This window comes from Bos grunniens, chromosome 24 (assembly GCF_055505025.1).
Source record: "Bos grunniens cultivar Pamir isolate PY7600 chromosome 24, Bosgru_T2T1.0, whole genome shotgun sequence".
NCBI classification, from domain to species: domain Eukaryota; kingdom Metazoa; phylum Chordata; class Mammalia; order Artiodactyla; family Bovidae; genus Bos; species Bos grunniens.
Genome location: NC_141188.1, coordinates 56422360 through 56435962, shown reverse-complemented (window position 1 = coordinate 56435962; position 13603 = coordinate 56422360). Strand labels below are relative to the sequence as shown.

The 13603-nt window shown below is 39.4% G+C and overlaps 1 protein-coding gene across 31 annotated transcripts in view; it reads left to right on the top strand.

Annotated features, from left to right (window-relative positions):
- The window catches only part of TCF4 (transcription factor 4), a 381881-nt gene that overhangs the window by 124846 nt on the left and 243432 nt on the right, over positions 1-13603 (top strand). For all 31 annotated transcript variants that reach the window (XM_086373565.1, XM_086373560.1, XM_086373561.1 and 28 more), the window contains 2 exons: positions 5723-5784; positions 9082-9178. In XM_086373565.1, the coding sequence (XP_086229691.1) occupies positions 5723-5784; positions 9082-9178 (159 nt within the window). The remainder of the gene's footprint in view (positions 1-5722; positions 5785-9081; positions 9179-13603) is intronic.

Below are 13603 nucleotides of genomic sequence, written 5' to 3'. Positions count from 1 at the left end.
TGTGTGTGTGTGTGTGTGTGTGTATATATTCCTTTTTAGATTCTTAGAAGATACTGTGTATACTTCCCTGTGCTAGGTCCTTGTTGGTTATCTGTTTTACAGTTTTTGTTGTTGTTGTTTACTTGCTAAGTCATATCTGACTCTTTTTTGACCCTGTGGACTGTAGCCCACCAGGCTACTCTGTTCATGGAATTTCCCAGGCAAGAATACTGGAGTGGGTTGCCATTTCTTTCTCCAGGGCATCTTCCCCCATCAGTGATCTAACCCATGTCTCCTGCATTTCAGGTGGATTCTTTTCCATTGAGCCACCTAGGAAACACATTTTATATATATAGTAGTGTGTATATTAATCCCAAACTCCTAGTTTATTCCTCTCCCACCTTCCCCTTTGGAAACTATAAGTTTGTTCTCTGTGTCTCTGAGTCTGTTCCTGTTTTGTGAATACATTTATTTGTATCAGCTTTCTAGATTCCACGTACAAGCCCCATCACATGATATTTGTCTTTTCTCTGATTTACTGCACTTAGTGTTTTGTGGCAGAGTTGTTCCACTATACTAGGCTGCCCTATTTCTAAGAATGGAAATCAAAACTACTTATTTTACAGTTGACAACAATGAGTTCAGAGAGTCCGGTGACTGGCTCAGGCCGTAGAGCTGGTTAACGCAATCTGTGGCTGAAATCTAGGTCTTTTTTCCAGCTCTGTGCTTTCGGACATTGGTCCAGTCTATGGATAGTTTTGATCTCACTGTCCACATAAAGTGGAGATTTGAATAACCAATGAGTATGGATGGGAAATCATGAAAATTAAAATTCATCTCTGTGTATCTTTTCTCTAAAAGGAGCGTTTGATCCTCATTCTACCCACGCTTTGCTTTTGTGTTTTAGTGTTGAAATGTCAGGCATTTTAGAGGGGGCTTATGCAGAACTACTCAAGTAAAATCACAATTTGTAGATGGTCAGATTGCCTCCTAAAGCAACTGTCAAAACCATGGACATTACTCAGCCTGTCCTTGTCTAGGGTAAAAGAAATTAGAAACAATTGAGCCCACGTCAGTCTTTCGGAAGAATAACTGCTATCTTCCACTTTTTTTTTTCCTTTGCCTCCTTCCGCCCAGGTGGTTGTCTTTCTCTTACGTGTCCCATCTTGGATAGAGAGTGACAGCAGAACAAGGGAGATGTGAGAACTCAGTATTCATGCAGGAACAAGGGGGACATGAGAACTCAGTATTCACGCAGGAACAAGGGAGACGTGAGAACTCAGTATTCACGCAGCTTCTATCTTGGGCAGTTTTTCATTTGCGACTGTGTTCCCTTAATGATTTTCCTGAACAGTTTGGGTATTTTTATCCAAGGCTCTGAATCTTGTTTTACTCTTTGCCCACTAGAATTTTGACCCCTCTCTCACAAATATCTCATCCATCACAGTGTATGTTTAAAGTTTTTTGTTTTTGTTTTAAAATACTTATCTGTTTGGCTGCACTGGGTCCTAGTTGTGACACGTAGGATCTTTAGTTACGACATCTGAACTCTTAGTTGTGAGATGTGGTATGTGGGATCTGGGTCTCCGACCAGGGATCGAACCTGGGTCCCCTGAATTGGGAGCACAAAGTCTTGGCCACTGGACCACCAGGAAACTCCCACAGTGTACATTTTTGATAAGCTCATCATACATATGGCCCGATTGTTCTCCTGTTTTTATTTTCCAGCCTCTCTGATGTCTTCAAATATTTCTTTTTATGTATTTGTGTTGTATACATTCAGTAATCTTCTGTGGACACAAGACTGGGGCTTCCCTGGTGGCTCAGATGGTAAAGAATCTGTTTGCAGTGCATGAGACCCGGGTTTATATATTTGTGTTGTATTCATTCTATAATCTTTTTGTGGACACGAGAGTGGATATAAACTCCAAAAGTAAATACATCCATGGGAAGAAGGGACTAGCGGTTATGGTCGAGCTGGTTGTAGAGAGACCTGAGCTGCTTATCGGGGAGACCTTGACCGTGGTGGAGAATGTTCCTGACTTGAACGTGGTCAGGTCCTGTGTCTGCCAGCTCTGCCATCTGCTGTCACATTGGGAGGGTTTTCTGTCCCGTCTAAGCCTCAGTCTCCTCCAAGATAAAATGGAGATACTGGTAGTGTATTGAAGTGCTTGGCACAGTGTCTGGCATCTTTAAGTTCACAAAATACTAACTAGTATTATTTTTTTGAGAGATAAAAAATAGCTCAGGCAGAAGGAATAGCGGGTACAAATACCTGGAGGTAGGAAGTGTGTGCGGTGCCCAGGTACACCACTAGGAGCAGGGGATGGCCACGTGTAGGCCATGTGCAAGGTTTACATAGAGAGTGAGTCTGGGTGTAGATGCGCCGGGAATGTGGACTGAATGCTGCAGAAACCGTCCACCTGGGCAAGGATTTTAGGACGGGATGTGAGTTAGGCAGTGGGTGGCGGGGTAGGGCATGCATCTGTCTTGTGTTTCCAGTGGAGGAGGTTGGTGGTTCTCAAAGCTCCTGTGTACACGAAAATTACCTGAAAACCTTGTTAAAGACAGTTTTCTTGGCCCCACCTTCAAAGATCCAGGATCAGTAGGTCTGCAGTGGACCCCAGGATGCTAATTTTGAAATGAGCACACCAGGTGATTGGACATAGGCAGTCCTCAGGCACACTTTGAGATGGACTGAGATCCTTGTTGAGGAAATGCTTGCTGACTTACTGGCAGGTCTGATGAAGCTCAGTGGGAGGGAAGATGGAAACAAATGTCTTAAAAATAACATGTTTACATTCAGTGCATGCTATAGCTTTGAATCTTCTTGCCCTGGATCAAGGAGCACCAGTTGTACAGGTATTCTTTCAAATAAAAAATATCAGAAGTCATACAATTGTTCTGTTAAGTCTTGGAGGGCAAGAGAGGTGTCCTTACCTTCTCAATTTGCAGGAGGCCACTGAAGGAAAAGCCTGTTAAAAAGAGCAATAAGAGGAAGGAAGACAAAAGAAGATACAGCAGCGTGAGATCAGGAAATGAAGAGGATGGAAATGGGAAAGAATGGGAAAAGAGCAGTCAGATTTGATTGGGTGGGAATCTATTTGTGAAGGAAACCAGCCAGTATTTAACCTGTTTTGAAAAAGCTAGACTTCCAGCATTTTTAATTAGTGGATTGCTCGCTTTTGAAATTGCCCAGTTGGGAATACTCAAGTTTTGATGTGTTTTATTTGCCTGCTAATTAGCAGCCTGCATGGTTGACCATCATTTTCCCTTTATTCTGTGGACAGAAGATGTATAGGAACATCTCTTGAAACACTCTGGCTTAAATCTGGGCTCAGATAACTTCACTGTGTATTTAGTAAGAGACTGTATTCATTATAAATCGAATTCTAGTACATCTTTTTTTTTTCCAGCTCGATTCTTCCTTTTTGCTCTTTAATAGAATTTGTCCTTTAGAAGAGGACTTCTCAACCTTGGCACAGTTGACATTTGAGACCAGGGTATTTTGTGTTGTGCGGGTATTCGGACATGCACAAAACATTTAGCAACGTCCCTGGCCTCTAACCACTTGATGCCACTAGCTCTGCCCCGCCTCCATGCCCTGCCAAGTTGTGACAACCGAAAATGTCTCCAGACATTGCCAAATGCCCTCTGGGGATCATAATCACCCCTAGGGCAAAACTACTGACCGGGAAGTACTATGCTTCCCTTTCCTGCTTGTCTCTGCCTTCCTTTCATGTTTGAAATCCTTTTTGAAAATGGATAAAATGGGTCCAAATAAAACAGAATCTTATGGTAGACGTAGAGATTCACTGCTGTTCCTTCATTACTTTTGGGGCCAAGTTTAAGAGGAAAACCTCTCAAATTAATCCAGGTTGGCTGTTTCAGGTGAGAAGGAAGTCAAGATGTGCAGACTTCTGGTTGATAGATTTTGTCATTTATATCTTTGTGTATGTGTGTGTATGTGAAAACAAATTTGATTTGGTGTTAAGGATGACGAGAACCAGGCAGGCTACAAAACTTACTTGTGTGACAGTCCCAAGAGTTCAAGTCACTTTTCTATATACGTCCCCCAGTTTCACAGTAGATGGGCTAGGAGCTTGGGTTGTTAAACAGCAAATTTGAGGAAAGTATTGTACCTTTTCTCCAGACTTCCTCTTCAGAGCTTGCATGACATCTCTTAAAGCTCACAGCCACTGATTATTGAAAATTTTTTTAAAATTTCATTTTCTTTTCTATTTTTGTCTGCAGCATGCAGCATGCGGGATCTTAGTTCCCTGACCAAGGATCCAGTCCTTGCCTTCTACAGTGGAAGTGCAGTCTTAAGCACTGGACTATCAGGGAAGTCCCATGCAGGCACTGATTTTAGCTATCTGCAGGGGATAGCTTTTGCATTTGCATTCTCTTTGGAAGAACTTTCCAAAGTAACTGAAACGATATTTGTCAAAAAAGATTTCACGTTTAGTGGTCCTAGTTGTTGATTGCTGTTTCTAGTCCCTCCCTTAATGTTCTAAAACACCATGTCCTCTACTGGATCCCCAAATAAGTCAGTTAATTATACTATGATCACTTCTGCTGATAATAAAATAGGAGTAATTAAGGGAAGGACAGTAGTGCATTAAGAAACAGTATTACTGAAATGTTAGAAAACATGGTCCATGGGAGTACATCTCCTGAGCCGAAGTTTCACACCTCCTCCTCCAGTCCTGTCAGAGGAAGCTTGTGATGGCCGTCTGTTACCCACCATGATCAAGATAATAGAACAGTGAAATTTTTATCCTCAGAAAGGGCCTTTCATCAAAAATCGCAAAGCCATTTCTAAATTTAGAGTGACTGATCTTGCGCGCACTTTTATGTTCTGAGCAGTGAACGTGGGAACTTAGCCATCAGACTCCCCCTCCTTCGTATTTGCACTTGACGCGCTGAGGAAGCATCTCGAATTTGGTCAGCGTTAGAACTTCGCTGGTACAGGGCCTAGAGAATCCCAGCCTTCTGGGAGTTCACACAGGTCATTTTGCCATAATTTGTCAAAATAAAACATTGCTTTAACAACTTTCGTGTCCACATCTCATCGTCCAGATTAAGGACTGTAGGCCAAGTGTTGTGCCTATTAAAAAAAAAAAAAAAAGACTGAGATGGTGTGGTCCTAAGAAACTTAAAAAGTCTCTTGATAGCCTTGTGATGTCCTGGTGGAAATAGACTATTAATGTCCTTTTTCATCTTACGTGTTTTCCTGCACGTCTGTCCTCTCTTGGGTAGGCCTCGAGTGGCTTGTCTGAGCCGGTAAGAGGACCGAAAGTGTCTAGGAGCGTTATGGCAGGTGTGCCACTAATATTAATAATGTTAATAGTATGGATATTTACCTGATTTAACTTTTGTGTATGTGTGAATATTAAGGTTGTGTTAGTGTAGTTTTAACTTAACCTGTCCAAAAGATTTTAGTAAGATTTTAAGTGCAATTTCAGGTTGATAAAAGTTGAGGCTATGAAACATTGTGAAGGATGGAAGTAATTTTTATGTTCATACCTCTGGTTCCTGAGGGTCCAGTTCGTTTCTGCTGTGAATTTAAATGAGTTAATTTAAGTAGTTGGGTCAGAAGCTACTATCATCATGGTAGCCTCGTGCCTGATTCTTAATTAAAGGCAACAGGAGATTAATTTGAAACATTAATTTGAAAGTGCATATACAAAAAGAAAGAATTATTGCAAGAAAGCCTAAAGAATTTTTCTCTTGTCCCTAGATGTAGAAGACAGAAGTAGCTCAGGGTCCTGGGGGAGTGGAGGACATCCAAGCCCGTCCAGGGTAAGTATATCTAATCTTTTCCCCACAAGCAGACATCCTAATATGTAAATTGACAAACTGAAGGTGAGTTTTTTCTCCCCGACACACATCTGCATGGCTATATATGCGGACTGAGTTTAATGAGGATCAGCTTCTGTTTGGCATTTTTTTCATACTCTTATTGGATGTTATTATTGACTTTGACACCCCTTCTACTTTGGCTAACCAGAAGACAACCCCTTCATTAAACATTTGGCCTTGCTTTGCCAGTTACTGATCCAGTGTTAACAGAAAGCTATTTTTTGTAGGTGGTGCAACTTAAAAAAAAATTCCTAGTATCCCTGTAATATATTGGTGTAAATAGGTCACTGAATAATTCTGAAGACATCCTGTGCAGTTGCAGCTTCCAGTATCATCTGCATAATAAGTCTGTGTCGGTTCCACTTTGTAAACACGTGACTGTCCCACCACCAGTAGTGTCTTTGGTCACCAGTGGGTTCGTTCATTTAATTTTTTTTTTTGAAAGTAGCTTTTATTTTTAAAACACACACAACCCCAAATCCTTAAACTTCAAAGTAAATGGATACGATCTGATTTAGACGAAGTCTTATTCTTCAGACTTGCTCATTTGTCAGTGTTCCTTAAGTCAGTCTTGTATTTTACACACCATGGTGCAAAGTCATTTGGAAAAGAAGTTGCTTGTACTTAACTGCACATGTCTTATTCGCTTGCAGATTTTTGCTACTCCTGTCCAAGGCTTTTGGTTGTTAGGGTGTCATGTGAAGACCATGGCATGGGGTGTGAGTAGGGTGTGAGTAGGGTGGTTAGGCCATGCGTGTGTTTGTACGTGTATGACCTTGGGTGTGTCATTTCACTTCCTTGGGCCTCAGACTGCTACTTTGTAAAATGAAGAAGTTGAACCAGAGGATCTTTCCTGTTCCTTCTAACTCAAATGTGAACGATTTTATGTATATAATCTGTCTTTAATGGAGTCATCGCTAGGCCTTCTGAAATCCCTCCCAGTTTTTATAACAATACATATAACTGCAGATTAAAAGTAGACATAGACCACACAAAACAGCTGGCCCTCCCCCAAGCAGCTGTATAGATAGATGAAACGTTCTGCAGGGCCGGGGAGCGGGGGCACATTTTACTGTAAGTGTTCACACACATTTGGGGTGGAGGGTGGTCTGTATTTTGGCGTAAGAGGTAAGGAAGGTAATCAAGCTGTCCAAAGGAGGCCGTCTCTGCAAGCCGTGTTGGGCATTTCCACCTGTTCTTTGGCCTTGGGGCTCATGCTCTGGTCTCAGGGTACAGCCAGGGCTCTCGGCTTACCAGGAACTTTGCTGAGACTTTGCACCAGCTGTCGAGTTTCAGATTCTCCCACATTATATGGATGGGTTGAGGAAGTCTTTCCTCCTCCTCACATTACAGTCTTCACTTGCAGAAATCAATCCATTCCCCTGACAGCAAGTGTAGGAGACGACAGAATGTCCCTCGCTTGTTGAGTTCATTCGCATGAACTTAATGTCTTCTGCTTTCTCATTTTAATAGAACACATAGCTCTTTCGGTCGTTCTTCTGAGAGGGAGGATTATTAGGATTGTCCTGACTCTTATTTGGTTTTCATGAATCGTCTGGCCTTTTTTTTTTCTCCAGGGAATTCATTGGTGGATAACTTTTACTCAATATTTTGTAATTTGTATTTTCTAAATGCAGCGAGCTGGCATGAGACAGCTTATTGTGGCTGGCTTGTATGGGACAGCCAGGGGGCAGGTGTCTCTTTTTTCTCATCTTCAAGTGGTGATATTTCCAGTCATCTTGAAACACTGTGCTGGCGTTTAAATTAGATAATGTATATTAAGCTCTTAATAACTCTGTAGGGTGAGCATACTTAATAAACGATAATTAGTATTATGCAGTGTCTGGTATAGAACAAGTGAGTGTAAGAGCAATGATATATGTTTAAAATGTGACATCCTTTTATGCCCTGATGTACTGGCAACATCCCATCACAGTATCGTTCAAGTTAATTTTTTTATAGCTGAGGAAAGGCGGTTGAAAACGGGGTAGTTTGGAACCTTAAGGTTTCTGTCGCTTCTTTAGTGAAGGGATGTGCGTTTTCATTTTTCATACAGTATCTGTCCTTTTCATGTGGGCAGATTCTGCCCTTTGGCTAACATACCAACTGATACCTCTGAGTAAATTTGACTTAGTCTTTATGGACAGTGCAACCAGCTGAGCAGCATGACTCTTTTTTTCCTTTCTGGTCACTTTATGTACCTTGCTGCTGCTGCTGCTAAGTCACTTCAGTCGTGTCCGACTCTGTGCGACCCCAGAGACGACAGCCCACCAGGCTCCGCCATCCCTGGGATTCTCCAGGCGAGAACACTGGAGTGGGTTGCCATTTCCTTCTCCAATGCATGAAAGTGAAAAGTGAAAGTGAAGTCGCTCAGTCGTGTCCGACCCTCAGCGACCCCATGGACTGCAGCCTTCCAGGCTCCTCCAGTAACCTAAAATTTGAACTCTGTCATTTAGATGATTTTAACTCTTTCCTGTATGTTATCTAACTCCTCCATTAAAAGCAAGTGACTGAGCAGTTTAAAAACCTTATTTTAATTTAAAATTCCCTTTAAACCATGAGATGATCATAGTAATTAGAAATTTCCGAAGATTACCATCTGCTTTAAAACTGTTTTTTTGTGGCATACTTGTCCAAATCCAGAATTTATGCTTAAATGCTGATATTCATTTATAGTCCTGTTGTAATCATTTTAACGTTTTTGTGTAGCTGGTTGCTTATGGAATGATCCAATTCTTTTACAACCACAATAACGTCTATAACAAAACATTGAAATTTCAATTTCATAAAACCAAATGCTGCTGTTTACAAGGTCCTACCTTTGCCTTCCAAAGGCAGTTTGTTGCAGGTTATGAGTAACTTTCCCATAGCACATTTTGCTCTCTTTTTTTAAAAATAATGTGGGCTTATCAAAATAATAATTACGATTTACAATATATTTTATACGTCTCAGGTGTTTTACTTGCATTATTTCATTTGCTTGTAATAACTTGGTGCAATTGGCTCCATTATTATTATTCCCCCAGCTTCACTATGATTTCGGGGAAAATGTGAACTCTGCAAACTTTAGAGCCCTTCTTATGCACTGTACCTGTGAAGATGCAGCTTTCCTATAATAAGGTGCTGGGGTGAGAATGGTGGGCTCCAATTTCTTTGGTTCAGAGAGATGTCAGTAGTCAGACTTCCGTGCTGATTGATTCATGGCAAATTTAAACTTATCTGTTATTTTATTTACAGAACTATGGAGATGGGACTCCCTATGACCACATGACCAGCAGGGACCTTGGGTCACATGACAATCTCTCTCCACCTTTTGTCAATTCCAGAATACAAAGTAAGACTAATTTTAAATTAACATGAGTTTTTGGAATGCTTATGTTTTACCATCAAAGGTAGAATACAAGCCCAGACAGAGATTCTGTTTTTAAGAACTTAAGATATTTAGCTAGTTCACTATAGTAATTTTAAATTACAGAAAAATATTGATGATCTTTGCTTGGTAATAGCGCATACAGGACTAAGTTTTACAAGTGTGTGGAATTACCTAATTTCAGTGATACTAAATCTACGTGGAAACTTTGTGTTCCTTAGATGTAAAGCACTTCTCCCAATTTCACTGTTGCGGCAGTAGTTTCCCAGGGTTAAGGCTGATGAAGTGAAAGTTGTGAATATTTAAAGTAAGAAGTATCATTGAGTCTGTCAGTTGGCAATGAGATAAAATCTGCGTTAGCGTGAACTTTTATGAAAGGGGTCATGGAAGTTCCTGTATTAATAGGTTTAGTGTGCTTAAATCAAAGTAGCATGTTCACGTTGAATTATAAAGTCTGGTTGTGTATTCACCACGGTTGAACTTTAGTGCTAATGATCTAGGAGATCCCCATCCTGCTTCATGAACTGACATACGTGTCCTTTGACAGCCTTTGTGTTTCCAGCATGTCTTTTCTATTGGAATTCTTAGCATATTTTTTTCTGCTTTGACTACCTATAGGGATTAAAAAAAAACAAAAAAAAACACAAAACCGCAGTATCTTGAGCAATGAAAAGACAATTTATAATGACTTAAAAGGTCCCAATAGCTGATTACTTTAGTTTTGATTGGGAAAAAAAGATCTTTGTTCTAATAAATGTGAGCTTTAACAATATTAGTAAATGTCTCAACTTGGCCAAATCCTGTTGCGAATCCATCAATAAATGAGGTTAAATTTCTTGGCAGAAGCTGTTGGACTATACTCCAAGGAAGACATGCAGCCATACACATATCATTTTGAAACCATAATTGCAGATGCTTCTGAGGAATGTCCTAATTTTTAAGCCTTGGTCACTATACTTCTTTTTGTAAATTAATGTTAACTTTGTTCTGTTATTTATAATTTTTTAAATGTATTTTTAATTGGAGGATACTTGCTTTATGATATCGTGTTGGTTTCTGTCACATATCAACATGAATCAGCCGTAGGTATACATACATCCCCTTCCTCTTTTAACCTTCCTCCCACCTCCCACCGCATCCCACCCCTCTGGGTTGTCACAGAGCATTGGGTTTGAGCTCCCTGCGTCATACAGCAAATTTCCACTGGCTATTTAATTTTACATGTGATAGACTGTATGTTTCAATGCTCCTCTCTCAATTCATCCCTATACTTGTTATTTAAGGTGTAGATCATTCTTGAGTGTGAGTCATCTTTTCAGAAATCACCATCAAATCCATCTACAGGGACTTCAGGTATTAAATGCACAGTAGTCAAAGCAGAGAAATACTAGGAATTTATTTTTAATGGGTGATTAAGTGTCATCCCAACTTTGAGAATCAGGATCTCAAAGCTGTATCTGACCATGGGTTGTTCTTATATTTTCTTATTTTTTTTTAATTTAAAATAGTAACTTTTATGTTTTAACTCTGTAGCTGAAGCAAGAATCCTAGCTTTTTAAAATGAGTCATGAGATGCAGTGTTTCCTGTTTCCAGGATAGGCAGATGCAGGTGACGAGATATGTTTGTCACCTTAGATTTGAAAGAACAGCTTTACATTCTTCAGTGACAGTAGCAGTAATTTTAAATTCTAACACCATCCCTTCTCTATTTATCCTTATCCAACTTCATAAAGTAAAAGATTAACTTGAAAATAATCATCTTGAAAAGTAACACCGAAAGAGTATATTAGAGAATTGTCCTGAAGAATTCTAAAACTATTCTCCGATGAGGATAAAATGTGATAAATAAATTACTACTCATATTTAGAAGTTTATATAATGTCCATGAAAAAATGTTTTCCTAAAGAACAAGTTGATAAATTAATATTACAGAAGACACCAAGCAACATGAAGATAGCAAAGAATCATTCTTGTTTGTGTGTCCTCTTGGGCAGCTGTTTTACAAACCAAATTCGTTTTATTTTTTTTTCAGTTCAAATAGTATTTAAAATATAAGTGGGCCGAGCGTCTACAGCCGGAGCTCTGAGAGCTGACTCTTTTCACTTAGTTGTTGTTTAAGCTTAAAGTCCATGTCAGCTGTGTTCTTTTACTCCGTCTGCCCTCCTTCCCATTAAACCCCTAAATATGGAGGCCAGGACAGTCTCCTGCATTGTGGTAGGAAATGCTGCTGTGTCCGGAGGCTCCCACCCACTGTTCCCCATGAAAGGACTTCTCTGTTAGATAAGCTGTCTGGTCTGAAACATGGCTCTTTATTGTTTACAAACTGCTACATTTTCCACCTCAAGCAGATTTTTGCACAGAAAAGAATTGTGCTTGGGCTAAATGGTTTATCTGACATTAACGGTGCAGTGTCAGACTAGGGTCAGGGAAGTTGCCCTCAGAGTGAGAGGGCATGGCTCAGTGTGCAAAAAAATAAAAGAAGAGAGAAAAAGGCGTTTAAACTATTATGAAATACCTCGCGTTTTTACTTTGGAAAGGAATTAAAAATATTTTTAGAGAACTCGCTAGGATGCTGCATTAACCCCCCCACCTCCTGATAATTTCTCACATCCCAAATGCCTTCTTGATTGGCTTGAGTATCTCAGGGCTAGACTCAGGGAACAAAGATGCTCATTGATGTTGCCCAAGCTGCTGTTGATTTAAAATGAAACCACTTTTGCAATGAGCCATGCTTGGTGCTTTGCTGTACCTTTACAAAGAGAAGCTAGATTGTTTTCAAAAAATTAAAGACAACCAATTTACAAATGAAGACGAAGATGAAATAAGACCTATGAGTATAGCCAGAAATTTGAATTTACAGAGTATATGGTATATTCTAAACTACTCTTTGTGTCCGAATCCATATTCTGGGTTACGGTGTTTGTGGAAGTTTTCGTTTTACCAAAAGAAGATATTAGACTTTTAAGTTTTGGACAACAATCCAATATCCACTTTCAGAAGCTTTGGTTTTCATGAAAAACTGTAAAGGATTTCTTTACATGTCAAAGATTTCGTTCTGCTCTGGTGTCACATTAGGGTAAAAGCTATAGTATCGGAAATAAATCAGCCACTTTATTGGACCAGATTCTTTATTGTCAAATCAATCAAGTCTGTGACTGAATTAGGCGTCTGCTACAGAAATAAGTGACACTAATTTTACGGGAAAGAGTTATTAACTGCAGATGACCTATTTCTTTTTGGTAAACTGTTCACTTAGTGAGGTTTTATTTTATTGCAGAGAAATAAAAAAATACTGAGACACTCTTTTCTTTGGGTAGTGACTTATTATTCTACATTTGGTTCTTATGGCAGTACAGTATTTTGAAGAAATGATGCAGGCATTGCTAACATTTGCTTATAAACTCTTAAGGTAACAAAACGCTTAATTAAAAGTCTGAACTCTTTGACTTCACGTGAATGATTTTGCATAAATGTTCATTTTTGTAATCTAATACCTCTGGCACCAAAATACAAAAACTTAAATTTATTTGTGTATCTCAAATTTATGCAAAATGGTACATGACTTATAAGAATAGTAGTGTCTACGTTAATTTACCTCCTTTAGAAATAAGCTTGCATATCTGAATACAGTGCCTTACTTGATTTTTTGAATGCCTAAACTAAAAATAAACAAATGGACACGAGTGCACTTGCATGCGAGCACATGTTCACGTGCACACACATGCAGCTATTGTGCCAGAAGAATTAATAATGACACTTGGTTTGTCAGGGTGCACTCTTCCCTCCATTGCTGTCTATGTTTAAAGTTGCCACACAGAGTTTTGGAAGTTGATATTGTGTAAATCCTTTAAAGAAAAACATAACTAAAAGAAACAAAAAAAAGCAGGCCCCAAATTTGTTGTTTTAAAAAATAAGTGTGCATGGCCTTTTGTCTTTCTTTTAGTGTGGGGGAGTCTGGAGGAATTGAGAGATTTCAGCAGTGCATCATCTAGCTGCCAGCCTGCCTTGGCCATTTCATACAGTTCTCTTTTTAAATTAAAAAAAATTTTTACTGAGATATAATTGACATATATTTGTTTTAGGTGTACAACATCATGGTTCAATATTTGTGTAGTAGACTCTTACTTGACACTTCCTGAGTCCTCACTTACTGTTTTCTTTGGGTAGAGACAAGCAAGCTAGTTTGCATTTTTACTTGTTTGAAATTCACTGCCCTGTTCTGTATCTGAAGAGAACTAATCACTTCTTTGTGACAATGTATGATCATTAATGATAATAATGTACACTTGATCTGTTGGAAACTTGTTCACTACAGTAATTAAACAGTTTGATGAAACCTTTACAGTGGTCAGTGGGTAGCTTTCAGAATACGCTAATGGGTCAAAGGGA